General features: G+C 35.5%; 2 protein-coding genes across 3 annotated transcripts in view; both read left to right on the top strand.

The window, feature by feature from the left end:
• The first annotated feature begins 300 nt into the window (after positions 1 to 300).
• On the top strand, positions 301 to 14,121 carry fhip2a (FHF complex subunit HOOK interacting protein 2). The gene is made up of 17 exons (XM_084093330.1): positions 301 to 644; positions 2,227 to 2,305; positions 2,396 to 2,565; positions 3,551 to 3,655; positions 3,738 to 3,860; positions 3,994 to 4,236; positions 4,320 to 4,516; positions 5,483 to 5,597; positions 5,777 to 5,853; positions 5,998 to 6,190; positions 7,191 to 7,363; positions 8,383 to 8,526; positions 8,623 to 8,713; positions 9,326 to 9,469; positions 9,752 to 9,892; positions 10,129 to 10,232; positions 11,053 to 14,121. The coding sequence occupies exons 1-17, from the start codon at positions 600 to 602 to the stop codon at positions 11,162 to 11,164; spliced, it is 2,256 nt and encodes a 751-aa protein (XP_083949456.1). The 5' UTR covers positions 301 to 599; the 3' UTR covers positions 11,165 to 14,121.
• A 4,874-nt stretch (positions 14,122 to 18,995) lies between these two features.
• The window catches only part of ablim1a (actin binding LIM protein 1a), a 49,077-nt gene continuing 47,061 nt past the window's right edge, over positions 18,996 to 21,011 (top strand). For both annotated transcript variants that reach the window (XM_084093477.1, XM_084093478.1), the window contains exon 1: positions 18,996 to 19,233. In XM_084093477.1, the coding sequence (XP_083949603.1) occupies positions 19,137 to 19,233 (97 nt within the window). In that variant the 5' untranslated portion in view covers positions 18,996 to 19,136. The remainder of the gene's footprint in view (positions 19,234 to 21,011) is intronic.

Below are 21,011 nucleotides of genomic sequence, written 5' to 3' on the forward strand. Positions count from 1 at the left end.
TGATTTTATGTTATCCTCTTGATAATAATTATTAATAATAATAATATGAATATTATTATAACAGCAAAATACACAGTTTTGAAATGTATGTGATATTTTCAGAGAACTGTGCAATGCCTCGATCGGCTTATATTTACAATTTAATTTGTTTCAGCTTTTTTGAAAGATCATCAAAGCTTTTAAATCACCATATAAAACACAATGTCAGTACAACATTTAATTGAATATCGGCTGATCATTTTTCTTTTTCTTTTTTTCTTTCTTTCAGTATTTCAGTTTTGCCGGCGTCTGATGTGCGTTAGCAGAAGAGAGCGACCAGTGATCTCAGAATCTGTGTTCAGTTTCTTCTAGCGCAATGAAAGTGCCACCGTGGCCTTAAAAAGACAACCCTACATTATTCTCTCACTGTAGCTGTGCTTGATTTGCTTCACCTACGTTACAGTGTGTGTTGACATGTAAACACACACTATCGCGTTATCGGTATATATGTAGTCCAGTGTGTTTTAGTGTAAGTGTTCAATCTGGATCACCGCAGAAGGAGTAGCAAAGGAGGGAAGAGAGAGGAGATCTCCAGAAAACTCCTCCTGTCCAAAAACAACATGTTCTCCAAATTTACCTCCATCCTGCAGCACGCCGTCGAGGCGGTGAGAGCTTTTTAAACTATCTGACCACATTTATATGACTGCTTGACTATGGAAATTAGAAATGGGAAAGTGAGAGTCGGTCAGTGTTGATGTGCTGAAGGCCTGCTAGCTAACAGCTAACAGCTTATGTAGTAAATAACACATGACAGACAAAACCTCTGATTCTTTAACAATCTCCCCATGCGTGTTTAAGGGTGTGAATCCGCTCGATTGTGGTTTATTGCGTTTTTATTATTGGTCTGGACATTATAAGCCTTTGTTTGCTGAGTATTTTAGCAGCTGTGCTAAATCTTGCGCAATTCGTGGATTGTTCGGTTAAAGGTCTTCATGTACGCGAGCCTCTCGGGATTGTAATCAATGCAAAGTAACAGTTATCACATTTTAGGAGAGATACTGCCTGTATAATGTTAAATGTACATTAGGTGAATCCGTGATAGCCAGTTAGCATGCTAGCGGCTCATTTGCAGGATGTAAACAAGACGGCTGTTACTAGGACACGCGTTCAAATCCAAACTAATGTACGATTTTCTTAACATTTTTACATGGTAGTATCTAAATGCATGTGTGTGTATAATAAAATAATATTAAGACAATCGTACATTAGTTTTGATTCGTACGCGTGTCATAGTGACAGCCGTTTTGTTTACAGTCATAACGTATATAACTTGCGTGCATTCCATTGTATTAATGTAACGTTACATACATTAAAAAAAGCATTTAAACCCTTAATTCACATTCACAATTTTTTTTTTTTTTTTTTATGTCATTCAATACATTAATATCAAATTAAAATAATGACAAAATGTCAATTGAATTAGCACTTATTTTAAAGTTGGATATCACAAACCCTCTTTACATGCAACATTTTTCACACAAAAGTTTTGAACAATAGATATATAATCACAGTTCTTTTTGGTCAATGTTGAAATCTCGAGTATTTAACATTTTTTGGTGGGCAATAGGATTAAAGTCTCATTTCAGTGAAATGTCACAATTATCAATACTTCAGCAAAAATGAATACTAGGTTATCTAATGTAAGAAAAAGGTCCTCAAAATAATTACACAATACAAGTAAACAGTCAGCAAAATAATGCAAGAACAAGTGTTTAACAGTGTTTTAAGTTTTTCAGGAAGGTGTACTAATGGTGATATTCAGATAAGGAATAGCTTACAACAACAAAAAACAAATAATCAAATGTAAAATAACACTGCATAGTCTTATTGTACAGTGTACACATTAAATATAGATTAATCCTATTAAGGCTACTTAAGTTATTCAGTCAAGACCAGTGAGTGATTTTCCTTTGTCATTTGTTGTTTGACTATCATTAATGACTACAACAGGTTTATTAGGCTGCTGTCACTTTAAGAGCTAATGTACATATCCATTATACAGTTACACATGCATTTTCTTTCTTTGTTTGCAGAGGACAGTTGATTTTTGTTTTTAACTTAAGTGTCCAATTACTTTTGGATTGTAATGGTGTGATGTGTTACATGCATTATGTTGCTGTAAAGTGCATAAATCATATAGTAGGAACTAGGCATTTCATTTTTATGATAGTTCGTTCTATTTTTCAGCTTGCACCATCACTGCCATTGCAAGAAGACTTTGTCTATCATTGGAAGGCTATCACACATTATTACATAGAAACCTCAGGTAAGAGATCACCTGCAGTGATAGTCAATCTCGCTTGTTGTGCTTTATTACCAAAGAACCAAACGTCATATTCTGTTCATGTTTTTGTAGATGACAAAGCCCCAGTGACAGACACCAACATTCCCTCCCATCTGGAGCAGATGCTGGATATTCTGACCCAGGAGGAGAGGGAGAGAGAGTCAGGAGAGACGGGACCCTGTATGGAGTATCTTCTCCACCACAAGATCCTGGAGACGCTCTACACCCTAGGCAAAGCAGATGTCAGTGTTTTAGTTACAAGTAGTGCTTTCCACTGGTTATGTCAATTGCATAATCAAAGTTTTAAAGTATGACTTGTACATTGTAGGAATGTTATTTGAATGTTTTTATGTTTAGAATAAGGCTCTGTTTCAAAACTTTCTTAGGCAGCATCTTAACTCAAATTAAATCTCAGTGACAGATTTGTAATGCTCACACACTCAACAGTTTGTTTCAGAAGAGTTTTCGATTAGCATAATTATGGCTAACGTTTAGAACTGCCTGTGTGCTTATAATGCCTAAAATTGCTGCCTATACAGCCAGTGCACTGGATTTGGGAAGAAAGCTAAGAGTAAAAATGATTTGTGGCCAGTAGAGACCTGCTCATTTACTGTGAGTCATGTTTAGTAAGAGAGACTGTATATATAATGATTAATGTTTTGACACGCACTACTGTTCAAAAGTTTGGGTTGATTCACTTTTTTTTCTTTTGAAAGAAAGAAAGACATTATTACTTTTATTCAACAAGGATGCATTAAATTATTCAAAAGTGACAGTAAAGACATTTATTATGTTTAAAAAGATTAATATTTCCAATTTAATGTTAATTTTTAAGTAGCGCAACTGTTTTCAACATTGATAATAAGAATTATTTCTTGAGCATCAAATCATCATATTAGAATGATTTCTGAAGGATCATGTGACACTGAAGACTGGAGTAATGATGCTGAAAATTCAGCTTTGCATCACAGTAATAAATGACAGGAATACAATATTAAATTGTATTTAAATAGTATTACTATTTCACAATTGTACTGTTTTTTTGACCAAATAAATGCAGTCTTAATGAGCGTAAGAAACTTCCTTCAAACATTAAAAAAGACCCCAAACTTTTGAACGGTAGTGTGAGTTAAACTATTATTAATTTAATACCTGTGATTCTTTGATCTTAATCAATATACCAGTACATTCTATCTGTCTTTTTTCCTCCTGTATGCTCTTCCCTAGTGCCCTCCTGGAATGAAACAGCAGGTTTTGAGTTTCTACACCAAATTGTTGGGTCGAATTCGGCAACCACTCCTGCCTCACATCAACGTGCACAGACCTGTACAGGTGATAAGAATTACTGTCTTCACACTTTAAACAGAGAAAAATCCTTTCAATCTTTAACCGACCATCCATGATGTATCCTCAGAAACTGGTCCGCCTTTGCGGGGAAGTTCTAGCTGCTCCTACAGAGAACGAAGAGATCCAGTTTCTGTGTACCGTCTGTGCCAAACTTAAGCAGGACCCATACCTCGTCAACTTCTTCCTGGAAGTGAGTGTTGGAGGATGTGTGTAGTAGTTTGACTTTTTAAGATGGGCTCCGTCTGTGTAGAAAGCATATTAAGACATGCTTCTAACACACATGGCTATATCTAACATTTGAATTTCTCCCTGTGTTTCTGCAGAATAAGAATAAAAAGTTGGATGCTGCTAAAGGTGGTGGAGCTGATTTGGTGAAAGATCCGTCTTCTCCAGATACAGGACAGAATCAAAACCAAAATCCCAATCTGGTCACATCCGCACAGGAAGGTGCAGCAAGTCAAGCCACAAGCCCAGGGGAAGCAAGTCCGTCCTCAGTCCACACTACACTGCCAAACAATGACAACTACAACCTAGTCAGTTCCCTGCTTAACCTCACTAAGAGTCCAGTAAGTGCGTCTCTCTGTCTCTAAACTCGCCATCCTGATGAATTTGATTGTTTGCGTGTTAACTGATCTTTTCTCTTTCTCAGGATGGGCGTATTGTGGTGAAGGCATGTGAAGGTCTCATGCTGATAGTCAGTTTGCCTGAGCCAGCTGCAGCCAAATGCCTCACAGAGAACACTGAGCTCAGTCAACTCCTCACGGACCGGCTGGCGCAGTTCTACCGGGCCCTTCCCCAGTCCATGGACCCTCTAGATATTGAAACTGTGGAGTCCGTAAACTGGGGGTACATGACTATCTAATCCAGTACCTATATTATATTGCTAACACTTGCAAAATGAATACCAAAATGAATGGAATTTTTTACATTTATAAATATCGTTGTTGTCAGGCAGAAACCTCATATTTCCATATTGCCATTTCCATATTTTTTCTATTGGTCACCCTTTATGTCCATCTGTGGGTTTTGCAAATATTTAACCAATGAAAATAATGAAAAAGAGCTTGGGATTAAACCTCGTAACTCCATTGATTCCTCAAACTGTCAGTCAAACCTTGTAATTCCACCCGCCTCTATCGTGAATGAAGTGCCACAACCAGTTTGGACAGTCTCAGCTTTTTTGTAATGCAAGGGTAAATAAAGACAGCATTTTCTTTACTCTAGAAACACTATATATATATAATATATATATATATATATATATATATATATATACACATAGCTACAGTAAACTTTATTTTCTGTAAGTTGAATGCGATGCACTTACTACCTCAGATGACTACCTCAGACCATGACTTGCAGTTCTAATGATGAACAAAATGCGTATGTCCAACATTCGCTGGTCATAAACCTCGTAACTCAGTTTAGGTATTAAATAATATTATGGTGCATGCAAGTGATATATAAAGCCACATATCAACTTTGCAACACAGTTTAATTATTTAAAAAATACAGCTTTTTTTTTTCTTCCATTTTCTGAAAAGTAGCGGTTGTGGACATACAAGGTTTCCTCCTGACAGTGACTTATTTTATATATATATATATATATATATATATATATATATATATATATATATATATATATTACAAAATTTTGTTTATTTTCTATATTTTTATACATTTAATTTAAATTAAAAAAAATATTTTTTATTACCAGTAAAATCATCACAAATATATCGTGAACATTCACTCTATTGCCCAGAGATACGTGAAACTGTTTTGAATGTTTATTGAGAGCGTGTGTATTTGTAGGCTGGATGTGTATAATCTAAAGGAGGATGCTGCTGCTTTTGTGGGCAAACGTGCCCTCATTTCCTTCCTGTCATGGCTGGACTATTGTGATCAGCTCATCAAAGAGGCTCAGAAGGTAAAGACAATTTAATCAAAAACCAGAAGATGGGTAAATACTGAATCATGCTCAAAATCTACAAATTACAAGAAAATATATAAAAATATAAACATTTTTGTCCATATCAGATGGGCAGTTTCACATATTGAGGTGTGTGTTTGGTAAAATATTTGTGTTTTGCTCCTCTGTAACGTCAGACGGCTGCTGCAGTTCTGGCCCGGACCGTGAGAGAGCGCTTCTTTGTTACTGTAATGGAGCCTCAGCTGATGCAAACGTAAGTATGTAAGCTATCTCGGGTTTGTTTACCAGTCTCACAGACTTTGAAACTGCACCTACAACCCAAAGCTATGAATTGAACAGAAAATATGAGTTTTCTTTCTCACGCTTTCTCATTCTTTTCATGTTTGTCTCATTCCAGCTCAGAGGTTGGAATTCTGACTTCCACAGCCCTGTTAAACAGGATCATCAGACAGGTGACGTCAGAAGCCCTACTTCAGGAGACCATTTACTTCCTGTTGGGAGAGGGAACGGGGCCAGAGACACTTGCTGGCATTACCCAGCATCCCCTGAGACACAGACTCATAGAACATTGTGACCACTTGTCAGATGAGGTAACCCTGGCTGCCATGACTGCATTAATCAATGCATTTCATCCTTCTTTGACCAGATGATCTAAAGGTTTTGTGAGCTCCTAAAGGCAGGGTCAAACATTAACATACAAAATATTTATGCATTTATTGTTATTATTAAATTAGAATCCAGTATATTGTATATTCAATACAGCTTTTATTTATTTTAGGAATGCACAATATATCATCCACCATATCGGTATCGGCCGGTATATGTTCATTTATAATGTTTTCGGCCTAATAAGAAAATTTGGCCGATATATTAAAGCCAATAAACAATGGATTATTTCCTTCAGCTGAGACTCTTCAGATGCGCACTGTTCGCCATGATGGTTTTGAACTGCTTGAAATATGATTGGAATCACTTCAAACTTCACTGCTGTCATATAGACTATATAAAATTATAATGAGAACATTATAATTGTGTGCTTGGGACATGGCTTTTAATGATGAGACTTTTGTTTTTGTTATTAGCTCTCAAAAATTATATAAAAATTTGGATGTAGATTTATCGGCCAATATATCGGTTTTCGGCTTTCAAATATCAAGAATTATCGGTTTTCAGTATCTGGCAAAAATTTTATATCGGTGCATCCTTAATTTATTTATTGAATGGTTAGAACGCCTCTTTAATTCTAAATCATGTTCCTACCAATTTGGATTTTTAAAATGGTGATTTCCAGAACTGCAAAAATCATGGAAAACAAAGTAACTGGAAATACTAAATTCTATAGTGAAGTCTTGGAAATTTGTGTTAAAAAGTATGAGAAATATATTATAGAGGTTTAGAGCTGATGAAAAAGTTGGGAACCCCTGATCTAGCAAAGCTTCTGTGGTTCCATATGTTAATTGTACTGTGATCTACATTTAGAATAAAAGACGAGTGTCGTACACAGTCATTGGATGTTAATGCATTCTAGATTTACTGCAGCAATTCTTAAGGTTTATGTTCATGAAGTTCTGGTTCTGTGTCTGGTTCTAGATAAGCATCATGACTCTACGGCTCTTTGAGCATCTGCTGCAGAAACCATGTCAGCACATTTTGCAGAACCTGGTGCTGCGCTGCTTGGAAGAGCGCAACTACATGGAGAACAAACAGCAGGAGGAACGAGAGGAGCGCGAGCACATGGAGAACGGCCAACCACATGATGCCGTGTAAGAGCTGCTGTCTCCACTGCTGCTAAACTTCCAGATCATTCTGATCAATGCGTCTGCATGCTTCTAGAACATGCAAAATCATAAATGCACTGCAATTTGTGAATGAATAAAACTTAAATGCAAGTCAACCAAAGTAATATTTTTTAAATGTGTTTGGTTTGGTTGCTGTATAATGATACTAATTAATTAGTAATTAAAGGTGAAATGTGATTATTATTATAATTTTTTATGTTACAAATACTTTTTGATCTTAATATGCAGAAAACATAATTTAGGGTGACTTCCCCTGAAAAAGTGAAACACTGGGTCGGTATCTGTGGCAATAAAAAAAATTGCTCTGTTTGTTTTAGCTTGCAGTGCAACATTTTCACAACCAATGCATTGAATTTAGGACAGCACTGTCTGTTTGGTGATCAATGGCAAACAAGGGGAGTGGGGAAACCTGTCTGACAACAGACAAATTACACACACCACCTTTAAATAAATGCCTCATACAACAACATTTCATTCCTATGTTAAACAAATGGACACACATTAATACAATTAAACTGATTCAGATATTGTGCTGAATCACAGAGTGCACAAGTGCAGAGGAATGTTGCTTATTGCACTTATAAAACACTGACAACAGCAATGTTCAATAAATAGTTCCATTTATTCATAGTAATAATCTGAATAAACAATTCTTCCACCAAATAATATTGGTCGTAAGCCTTACTGTTTGCCTCACTATCCGTTAATGAGGCATTTTAAGTAATGGGTCTGAGTAATAAAAAATGTGCCAGACAAATCCATAATCACTCGTTCTAATAAATGGGACTATATAATGGTGGTGTTGCACTACTGTAGTTATACACATTTGTTCCTTTAAAAATTTTGCTGTAGTGATGCTTTATACTGTAGTTTTTTGTTCTTGGGTCATCTCTTGTGAATCTTCAGAGATCATAACAGATATTTCTGCGAGATGTAGTATACATGTAATAGTCTAATTACATTGATTTGTATTGTTTCCCCAGAGATCTGGAAGAAGACCCGCTGTTCTCAGATCTTTCACCCGATAACAGACTCTCCAGCCCTGATTGGTTAAGCTGCTCTCCGCCACCAAGCACAGAACATGCAAAGCCTGATGGGAAGACGGAGGTTCACAAAATAGTTAACAGGTACCGCAGGATACCCTCTGTTGTGATATGCCAGATTCATCATTTTGTGATAAATATTAACTTCCCATATAATAATTCTGCGTTCTCCCCCTGTAGTTTCCTGTGTTTGGTGCCTGATGAGGCAAAATCATCCAATCAGGTTGAGGGCACAGGCTATGACACCTACTTGAGAGATGCACACAGACAGGTAAGGAAGAAATAAAATAAATAGAACAAAATGTAGTGAATATTCAATGTATTCCATAGCTTTAGTTGACAGATGCATTAAATTAAGTACATTTATTTAATTGCATAACCCAAACACGTTTGAAGTGACACACTGGCGTTGCTAATACAGCATATATTTTTATTATTAATTTTTTTACTTGATTTGTATTTGTATTTTTTTGAGTTGTGTATATATTTTGTTTTATTCATTTATGGGATTTATTTGACAGTTTACAGACGTTGTGTTTGATTCCTTTGATTGCATTTGATATTTGATTTCCTTTTTGATGTTTGATGTATTTGTTTTTATTGGATGGGATGTTGCAATTGATATTTGATTGTAATTTTTTGATTGTGTAAAGAACTTTGTCTGAAAGGTGTTATATAAATAAGGTTTATTTTTAAATAAATAAAATAATTACCGAATTATGAAATTGGCAAAAAGTGCATTACAATTATTATAAGATTTATAATAATAAATTATAGAATAAAATGTGTAAATTGCTCTGTTTATTTGAGCATGCAGTACAACATACTAGCATTGACACAACCATTGGAGTGATTCTCATCATATTTGGTTGCATGTTGACAGTTTCGGGACTATTGTGGAGTTTGTCAGAAGTGGGACTGGCGCAGCAGTCCGAAACCCTTTGAGAAGTGTAATCTGGACAGTCCTTTTTTCGAAGGACACTTCCTCAAAGTGTTGTTTGACAGAATGGGGCGAATCCTCGATCAGGTATGTGAACTGATGTGTGATAGCTCTCAACGTGACAAAAAACACCACAAAAGTTGAACATACGACTTATGCACTATAACCCAAATCTAGATACATTCGTATTTCTTCAGAAGACTTCTATTTAGTGCTTCTATAACACTTGAATGGTGTTTTTGTCATTTTAGATTGCTCATTCACTTTCTTTACATAGATAATATTTTTTTTTTTACATTTTTATTAAAACCATCTTTGGATGATGGATGTCCTCCTGATGTCTCTCCTTGTTTCACTGTCTCCATCCAGCCGTATGATGTAAACCTGCAGGTGACGTCTGTGTTGTCTAAACTGTCTCTGCTGCCTCATGCTCATCTTCATGAGTTCCTGCTGGACCCGTACATTAACCTGGCGCCGGGCTGCAGGTCTCTCTTCTCAGTCATCGTCAGGGTGCGTCTGCTGTTCTCCACACTGAATCCCTATTTTAAACACTATTAGCCATTTTAATGGACATCTTCATATAGTCTGTTAGACTGTATGTGTCATTTAGTGTAGCGCTATATGACTGGCATTTTTGTTGGATAGTTTGAATGACTGGATAAGTGTTCGATTTTATTTATTTATTTTTTAAATTCAGACACCTCAAAGACTGTTTAACCCACTGTTTGTATTGATGGTTTGATCAGGTGGTTGGCGATCTGATGTTGCGAACTCACCGCATCCCTGAGTTCACCCCTAAACTCCTCCTGGTGAGGAAGAGACTGCTGGGACTAGAGCCAGAGGGGATGAGGTAAGGCTTGGATGTATTTATGTATGTGTATTTGCTCAAAAATCATGAGCAAAGATTAAATTTTCCAACATGAATGCATAAAATGCCATAGAGGGCCCTACAGTGAAAGTGTTTTTTTTTTTTTTTTTTTTTTTTTTTTTGTTAAATCATTGAAGCAGACCATTTATAAATCGATTGTGTCATGTTTAATATACAATTTATATCCAGCATATATAAATATTTATATATAGTATATACAGTTCTGTGCAAAAACTTAGGCACGTTAGTATTTTCACCAGAAAAAATGGCTTTAAACAAGTTATTTATATCTTTTGCGGTAGTGTGTCAGTAGGAAATATCAGTTTACATTTCCAAACATTCCTTTTGCCAATAATTGTAATATATAATATATATATATATATTATATCGTACAGTAGCACTGGGTAAAAAAATATCGATTTCTTGATTTTAATCAATTCCCATTTTGATGAACTGATATCGATTCTTAAAACCCAAGAATCTATATTTGTGGTCTTTTTTTAGTTGATTCATGAACACTAAACATTATTTTTAACCTGCCTCCAGTGTCTCCAGTGTCAGTTCAGAGAGGTTTTTTTCCCCCTTGAGAACATTTACATGTACTTTACCTGATACTGTATATATCCAAATGAATAAATATTGAATCAAATCGAGATCTGAAATTAATCGAAACACAAGCTTGTGAATGTGAATTTTGAAATGTGTGGCAATGCCTAGCCCTGTCGTGCAGCCTGATCAGAGACTTGTTTCTTTACTGTGTGTCTGTTTTTCTGTGATAAAGAGGTTCAACTTTGTCTTACAGCGTTGATCACGTGACTTTGCTCGAGGGGGTTATTGTTCTGGAGGAATTCTGCAAAGAGCTCGCGGCTATCGCTTTTGTGAAGTTCCATGCGTCCGCCTCCACTTCCCCCTGATTATCTCAGTTGTGCACCGGACACAAACAGATGAATAAACAGACGAAAGGGGGCGGATGACATAGGAACGACAAACCCAACTGTACTCATCCCTCGGCACAGACTGCTGCCTGCGGCAGGACTCGCATTCAAGGATGCTTCATTCGTGTTGTCTCTGGGATGTTTCCATAACTATGACTGAGCGTACTGTTTTAAAGGCACCGGAGAGGAGAATTTTGATAAGGGATTTTGACTTTCGTAGAACAGCCCATATGGAAAGGAGAGAGAGGATTTTGTAGCATTCATATGTAAAGAAAATAAACTATAACTTCCAAACGAAAGAATGGTAATGCCAAAAAATTATGTTCAAATGTAGAAAAAAGGAAATTGACTTAAATTTGATTCAAATAGTGCAATTCAAATTCAATTAAATATTTAATTATTGATTAGTGTTTGTCATTTGCAGTATCAAAGATACTGTCATCTGTTCTCTGTTCTTTTGAGGAAAAATAGTGTGAATACAAATGTCAAATGCAACATAAGTTAATTTGTAATGAAACATTGCAATAACTCAGGATTCAAAGTCTAGCTGTTTTTAAATAATTGGAGAACTAGACAACGAGCAGCGTTTTTAAAAAAAAAAAATCCTCTCTTTTTCTTTTTCTTTCCGGTAGTGTTTGCCGACACTTTTCTTTTAAAGCGAACCGGAACTGGACTGGATTGATTTGAGACTGGGCACATTTTGCACTCAAACCAGTTTTCACTGGTGCATTTCCAGAGAGCTGTTCATCATTTGTGTTCCCGACAGTGTTCCTAAACCATTTTAAGTTGTTTAACTTGACATGTTATGTGTGTGTGCCTTGGTGCCAGCTAGACAGTGGCTGTGTCCTTCATCCTGTATCATCATGTATTTATTATTGATTTAAAAAATAGTTTTAAATGAGTAGTTCACCTAAAATACACCTAAAAACTCAAAAAAGTGTTTTTGTTCCTTGAAAAGGCAGAATGTTCGATCACATAATTTTCCGTGCAGTAAATATGAATGAGGATTTATGCAAAGAGTACCATAAAAGCGGTGCATATAACTTGTGCAGACAGTCGGCTGAAGCCATTGCGATAGATTTGTGTGAACTAAGAGGGAAACATTTAAGTCTTAAAGGGATAGTTCAACCAAAAATAAAAATTCTGTCATCATTTACTCACCCTCAAGTTGTTCTAAACCTGTATGAATTTCTTTGTTCTGTTGAACACAAAATATATATTTTTTTGAAGAATGTTGATAACCAGACAGTTGATTGCCCCCATTGACTTCCATAGTATTTATTTATTTTTTATTTTTTTTCATACTATGGAAGTCAATGGGGACCAGCAACTGTTTGGTTACTGCTATTCTTCAACATATCATCTTTTGTGTTCAACAGAACAAAGTAACTCATGCAGGTTTGGAGCAACTTTAGGGTGAGAATAAATGACAGAATATTTATTTTTGGGTGAACTATCCGTTTAAGTCAAAAGGATTTCAGTGAATGGAATTTCAAATTTCGATATGTTCTGGCACAAAGATATTGTATGGTTTTGAAAGGCTTGGAACATAGGGCACAAGTCATATGGATCACTTTTATAATACTGGAAAAGTGGGAAATGTAACGGAACAACATTAGGGTGAGTAAATGATGACAAAATGTTGGTTTTTAGGTGAACAATTCCTTTTAAAACTACTTTAGAGTTTATCTGCTTCCTCATAAGGGATCTTTAAAATTATACTTTTGCAATATGTGACATTGTGTAATTATACCAGCAATAGTGTTATTCATCAGGCTGCTCTCTTCATCTGCTCCTGCTCTTTGTAAAGGACATTCTGAGCTTAATGCACACTGTGTACATTTGGCAAAGAAGGGGCACAGCTTGAAATAGGGTTGGGTTTTTTATTTTATTTTTGGAGAGCTGGATGCCTTGGCTTCGTGGCTTTGTTTAACTATCTTTACAGGGTTCAGATTTATGTATCTCAATCGTTACCTTGCATTTTTCCATCCATAATACAAGTGTATGTTTAAAGCTGTGTCACGTCAAGGTTTGCATTTATTTTGAAGAATTGCACACTAGTGTCTATTTATCCAATTTACATGTGCAGAAAAGCTAAATGTCTGTCTTTTTAATTTAATTTTCTTTAAAAACCAAAGGATGTATCGTCGTATAGGAGCAGCGTGTCTGTTTCAGAGAGAAAGAAAAAAATAATGCTTTGCTTTTTTTTTTTTTTTTTCTTGATCATGCACATTTTATACCAAGTTCTGAACTGTGTATATACAAATGTACAGTTATAACAGTAGTGAAGTCTGGTGTGAAATGCATGCAAGGTCATATTTGATAATATGCAGCAAAGGAAAGCAAATCACCTCCCTAACTACCCTTCCATTCAGGTTTTTCTCTATACTTTTGCTTATTTATGGTGATATTTGTAATGCCTTATTTTAAATGCAGTAATCGGTTATAGCCTATAACCTCTGCGGTCTTGGTTTTGAGTTAAATGCCTAAGATAAATTGGTCTTTGTTTTAATGGTGTCTATTTTAAAAGTTGTAAAGCAATGTATTCCATCGGTTAAAAAAAGATTCTCGGCTTTCTCCTGTAAAGTTTTCTTCTCTCTCTATCTCTCTCTCTCTCTCTCTAAATATGTAATTCATCTGCTTAGACCCTCTCACTGTTCTGCTTGACTGATTTATTCCCATTTCTTGTACAGATGTAGCTCAAATGTCAGACGTGTCAGGACATATCTTCTGTTGAATTTGAGTGTCACTGCCATGGTGTCACAATGTGTGACACTTTTTAGGAGAACAAAGTTGTTAACCGGTTACCATTTTCGGGATGCAATGTCATGTGATCTCCGTTGCCAGGAAATCTCTGTAATGAGGTTTGCTCTGTCCTGTGGCTTACTTTAATTCATTCAACTCCGTCCCAATTAAAACATTTTGCTTTCTTCAAATTTGTTTTGAATTAGTTTTGCAGTGCAGTTTATTCTGACTAAATAGAATGTTTTTGGATTATTGCATATTGCTAATATTTCATTTCAGGATGAGATGTGTGTGTCTTCCAGTGGAAATCTAGGCTGCATCCGAAATCGCATACTTGAGTAGGTATGTATTTTGAATATTAATTACTTAAAGTACATTCCATATAGTATGAATGTAATCTGGAAGCACTCATTATGATGTGACCTGCCAGCATCAGTTACTTCGCTTCACTGCCATTCAGAAAATCCTCTCCTGTGGCCTCATGGGATAGTAAAGTGTTCATCGTATGCACACTTCAGAATCTCACCAGAAGTAGTAGGTCATCCGAGTACTTTTTGCTTACTTTCTTATGAGTACTGTGAATTCAGACATACTTATTTTGACACATACTGTTTTTCGTCTACTATATATAGTAGGGAAGTGTGATTTTGAATGCAGCCCTAATGTTTTCTGAACTCTTGTTTAACTCTGACAGTGGATGAAGTTCGTGGTGACTGAAGAAAAGAAGGTAGTGGAGCTGGTGTATTTAGCTGTTACAAGATGGCAACACCCGGTCAGTTCAAACTATGAACTTCACTTCTCACTGGCTTGCCAGTTCTCTTTTAAAAATCTCTCAGGCTGCTACAGATGACCCATGGGCCGAGTTTAGACCTTTATTCCTGCAAATTTTCACTCTCAACACTATAGATTGTGTCTGTGGCCAGTGAAAATGAAAATTGAAAAGGAAGAGGGGTTATCTTCACAACAGCCACAAAAAAAAAAAGATGTTTCACAATTAAAAGAGTTTGAAGAAAAAAAAAATGATTATGAAGGAAAACATTAATGTGCACTGATGTATTTAGTTAATTTTAATTCCATGTTGACCATGTAATCAAATGATAAAAAAAAAAAAAAAAATTGGAACATATTTGTATATTGTTCCATTTCGATTAACTTTAATTCATGTTGCCTTCTACTTGTCTTACTGTAAAAGTTAGGTTTTTAGTTGCTGACATGTTTTGATATTTTAAGTTTGACATTAGGCCTAATATGTGTAATAGCCTATGTAATAACTTTATAATATAAAAACTACAGTGCTTAAAAATGGCATCATTATAATTACTAATTGCAATCAAGCTTAGCCTCTTAAAGAGACATGTGAAGTGTCTTTCCTGCAGGACCATGTTCATCTTTTTGATGAAGAGTAGCCATTGGAAGCTACGCAATTAGCACTTTGACACTTCAAACAGTTCATAAAGAGATTGTAAAACTAATCCATATGAATTGAGTGGTTTCGTCCAAAATTTCTGAAGAGACTCAATCGCTTTATGTGATGAATAGATTGAATTTAGGCTTTTATTCACAAATAAACATTGATCAGCGAACACAAACAGAAGCTCAACCGAACCTGCTTGACGCGTGAGAACAAACCTCATTGGTTCTTGCTGAAGCTCAAAAGTGCTGCGTAACACAAGAATGAATCTCATTGGTTCTCGCACGTCAAGTGAACATGCTTGAGCTTCAGTTTACCACAACTGATGTGTGAGCTGATGAATCACACTTCATACTACTTTTCAAAATCCAATCAATTTATGACAAATAAAATCAAATACCAATCTACATTGTGCTGGGTTGAATATTCAATATGTGAATAAAAGCCTAAATTCTATCTGTTAATCATATAAAGCAATTGAGTCTCTTCTTCGCTCAATTCATATGGATTAGTTTTACGATCTCTTTATTAACGGAGGGAGATATCAACGGAGGGACAGAAATCGCTCAGATTTCATCAAAAAGATCTTCATTTGTGTTCCGAAAGTCTTACGGGTTTGGAACAACATGAGGGGGGAGTAAATAATTATAGAATTTTTATTTATGGGTGAACTAACCTTTAAGCACTTATTATCAGACTTTTTTGTTAATATGCAGTGTGAAAATCTGTTTCCATCTTCAAGAGAACTGTCTCATCCATAATATACAGTATAATAATTGCTGCAACTCGATAAGGAACTGAAAGTCTGTCATAATTTAATGACAAAATGTTTTTTTTTTTTCTTTGTGAAGATGTAAAAAAACAATGAATTGCATGGATTCAAAAAGTATAACACAAATACTGCATGTAGGAAGAGAAAAAACAAAACTTTCTTTAGTTAACCAACAGATGGCACCATTTGTATAGCATAATGAGAGAATGGCTACTGTTCTCTGCTTTTCAACAAATCATTTGCACACACATTTCTGTCATTTTTCTATCTGAAGCGTTGCCTGCATTCAACATTGACGGTCTCTGTGTTTAGCGCGAAAGCTCACGTGATTGCTGCCGGCTCGGGATAAAATTCGTGCAGGACAGTCGTGCCGTGTACCAGCCGCTTTGACGCGATTATCAGTTAAACTGACTCGCAACGTGTGCAATATCTCACGACCTCCCGAGTGTCCGAACTCGCACCGTGTACGCCCGCCCTTAGTGAGCGAGGAGATGTGTGGAAGGAAGAAAAGAGAGGAATCAAAGATTATACCAAGGTTTTTGACAGTGGTGGAAGGTTGAACCAAAACTCCAGCAATATTAACATTGTCAACACAGAAACTGGATGTAATTTGAGGTGAACCAAAATAAGTAAATCTGTTTTATCAGTGTTGAGTTTGAGAAAATGACTGGTCATTCTAAGCATCATCAATACAAGATGAAATGGAATTTGTGGGGAGGATTTAAAAGACAGTTGCTGTAGAAGCAGATGGTGTAGCCTTGGCTGCAAAATAGTGTTAATGTGGTGTTTTTTTTTTTTTTTTCGTTTTTTTTCCTGATATTGGACACTAAATGGTGGTCATTATCTGAGAAAGTTGTCTAGATGAGGATTAGCATATCTGTGTAGTTCTGGCCTAAAATAAGTGTATTTTCTATGTTTTCTGTTGCATTGTGCAACCAAGCCTAAAGTCATGGATTCGATCTCTGCACGGACACTAAGAAAAACACTTAACCATTAAATACACATAATAACATATTAATGATGCAGTGTTTAATGGATCTGAGGTCTGCAGAATGTCCAAGTGGTTTCATTTCCCACATATCAGAATTTTGTCGTTTTAATGCTGTGGCTCTCATGTAAATCAATATAACAGTGTGTTATTGAGCATTGGCCATGTTCCCAAGTGAAGAGCGTGAAGGAGTGAAGCAGCTTACCACCATTCCACGCCCGAGCAATCACTTTCTTACCGTACTTTATTAGCATCTCCTCCTATGGGAAACCATAATCAAACTGGCAAAGAGCCTGACTGCAAAAACTCTAGTATTGATAAATCAGTAGTTATTTTTTTAGTAAAAAAATATCGAAACATTCTTAAAACATGAAATGTTCACTTTAGAATTGAGAAAATGTTCACTTTTATGGTAACATTAGTATCGGGAACACATTCACTAACTACAACTTTTGCCTCAATAAACTCCTAATTTATTGCTTATTAATAGTAAGGTAGTTTTTGTAGTGTTTAAGTTTAGGTATTGAGGAGGATTAAGGGATGTAGAATATGGTAATGCAGAATAAGGAATTAATATGAGCTTTATAAGTACTAATAAACAGCCAATATCCTATATGCATGTAAATAAAAAGTTAATATTGAGAATTGGACCCTAAACTAAAGTGTTACCACTTTTATTAAAGGTGACATAAAATATGTACACAGATGCCCATTTTTACAAATTTTCAAATGAACCAAAACCTTTTTTGTGATCTTATTTAAAAGAGTGGTTTAAGCTTTAATCTAATCCTGCTGTTCGTTTCACATCTTCACTGGAAGCCGTTTTGAAAAAAAAAAAAAACGTTTGGGGTTGTAAGATTTGTTTTAAATATTTTTGAAAGAAGTCTCTTATGCTCACCAAGGCTGCATTTATTTGAACAAAAATACAGTAAAAACAATGAAATATTATTACAATTTAAAATAACTTAAGTAGTCATTCTAATATGCACAAGAAACATTTCTTATTATTATCAATGTTGAAAACACTTGTGCTGCTTAATCCTTTGGTGTAAACTGTAATTATGTTTCTTTTCAGGATTTTTTGATGAATAGAAAGTCAGCTTTTATTTGAAATGGAAATCTTTTCTAACAATGATAACAATTAAATCCATCCTTTCTTAATAAAAGAAGAGAGTAAAAATCTTACTGATCCGCGTTATTAGCATTAAATCGTCAACCTTCCACCCTAGATAACAGCATCAGCCATGAGAAAAAAACAATATCAGCTGATCGCTATTGCAGGCTATGGAAGCTGTTTTTCATCCCAGCTGAAAAAATCTGTGGTTCTGTAGAAAATAATAATGGGATATTAAACCTTAATATTTTATGATAATGAGAAACATTCCTGTTATGACTTCATATCTGCTAATAATGAGAAACCTCATAATAATGATTTCTCAAAAATACTACAAGACATAACTCACAATAATGACTTAATATCTCATTATTAAAACAGAATCACAATTTTTAATCACCTGTGACAGAAATCTACTTCCATATCAGACAGTGATTGACAAACCTAGCTGAATAATACAGGACAACTAGGGAAGAGTATTTTTTAAACAACGTACTGGATGTGTGTGTGTGTGTGTGTGTGTGTGTGTGTGTGTGTGTGTGTGTGTGTTCTTGCATGTGTCCGACAGCATCCCGTAAATGCCCCGCCCTGCCTCTGCACCAGGGCATCAGACTTCTACCTGTTAGACTGCGGCATCACCGGCCTATCCTTGGCAACCGGTACCGCGGTAACCTGAGTCTCCTCCTCCACTTCCTCCCAGTCCGGACACCAGAACGCATGCAGTGAGGACACACCGCCTCAGCACTTTCGTGAGTGTGTGTGTGCGAGGGGGAGCGAGTCTGGTGTGTGCGTGTGTGCGCATGTGGCCCTGTGCGAATGTGAATAATTGATTAGGACGCAGCTTCAGAATGTCCTGCCGGGGCCGTCCTGTGAGTGTGTGAGGTTGAAAGGGTGAGAGTGTGTATATGCTTGTCAGTAGAGATGGGGGATAAGAGTGCAGTGCACCAGCAAAAACAGCCTCCTTACGATGGACTGTGCAACTACGCCCAAAAAATTACCTCCTGCTTCGGACTTGATGGTAAGCACTGTCTCAGACTTCCCAGTGTCTTGTTCTATGTGATTTATGGGTTTATCTCTATAGGAGGCTGGGGGGCTTTGTGTTTACGCTTGATTTGTGTTCATTGTTTTCCTTTGTAAGGGAGTTGTCTCTGATATGTGCGCTGGAGCTGGATCAGTTTTCGCGAGGTGAACCGGGGAGGTTTGCTCTGCAGCAGAGAGATTTATTCCCACTGTAACTTGTGTTAGTTTGTGCTAAGCTAATTTGCTGTATGGTTCACTTCACATAAGAAACAGCAAACTCGTCTGTCCCATGTGTGTAGAGAACATTAAATTCAATGGGAGTGAGTGAAAGGAAAAATGCAAATCTGAATGATAAAACATTAACGTCGATGGTATCTAAAACATATATGAAGAGGACATGTTGTCCTGCTCATTCATTCACTGTGGTCTTTTTATATCACAGGAGATGCTTTTAGGGTGTCACTTAAAAATTAAAATTTTGTCATAATTTACTCACCCTCAAGTTGTTCCAAACCTGTTTGAATTTATGTATTCTGCTGAACACAAAATAAGATATTTTGAAGAATATGGGTGAACAAACAGTTAATGGGCTTCATTGACTTCCATAGTATGGAAAATAAATAGTCAATGAACTGTCTGGTTTATGAGATTCTTCAAAATATCTTCTTTTGTGTTCAGCAGAAAAAAGAGATTCATACAGGTTTGGAGCCACTTGAGGATGAGTAAATGATGATGACAATTTTCATTTTTTGGGTGAACTATCCCTTTAACTGATATCAGTGGATGAATGATTTCAGCGCACAAGAGCATGTTAAACTCTTCAGTCTTTTGCGGTTTCTATGCCAAGTTCATGTCAAGTTTGAGGCATGTTTAAGATGTTTTCAGAGTTTGAGTTTCAGTGGAGTAGAGTCTAAGATGATGCAGCAGTTTTTGGCATCTTCGGAGACCACAAACAAAAACAGGTGGAAGTCACTTGCCGATTTTTAGGATCACAGCGGGTTTGGAGTTGTAATACTGCACTGATCAAAAATTGTGTGTGTGTTATATGCATATCTATTTATATTATTTTTAATATATTTTGCACTCTATATATACACCATCGTTCAGAAGTCTTAGATCGGTAAGATTTTTTTTTTTTTTTGTTTAAAAATAAATCTCTTCTGCTCACCAAAGCTGCATTTATTTGATTCAAAATACAGTAAAAACAGTAATATTGTGAATTATTTTTTCAATTTAAAAATAACTGTTTATATATATATATATATATATATATATATATATATGTGTATATATATATATGTGTATATATATATATATATATATATGTATATGTATATATTATATAATGCAATTATAAAAATATTTGCTGCTCAAGTAACATTTCTGATTATCAATGTTGAAAACAGTTGTTCATTTTTTTTTTTTTTTTTATAAAGCTTATATAAATATAAAGCTTTTGTAACATTAGCAATGTCTTTACTTTTTCACTTCTGATCAATTTAATGCATCCTTGCTAAATAAGTATTAATTTCTTTCCAAAAAAAAATCTTACTGACCCCAAACTTTTGAACAGTAGTGTATAATACAAAAGATTTCTATTTCAAATAAATACTGTTCTTTTGAACTTTCTGTTCATCACATAATCCTGAAAAAATAATTTTCAACACTGATAATAATAAACGATAATAAGTAATGCATATTTATAGTGACTGTTATGTAAATGGTCTAAAATAGTGTTAAATCCTACAATGTCTAGTTTAATTTGCGGTAATTACA

The sequence above is a fragment of the Abramis brama genome (genome assembly GCF_963993115.1).
Source record: "Abramis brama genome assembly, chromosome: 19".
NCBI classification, from domain to species: domain Eukaryota; kingdom Metazoa; phylum Chordata; class Actinopteri; order Cypriniformes; family Leuciscidae; genus Abramis; species Abramis brama.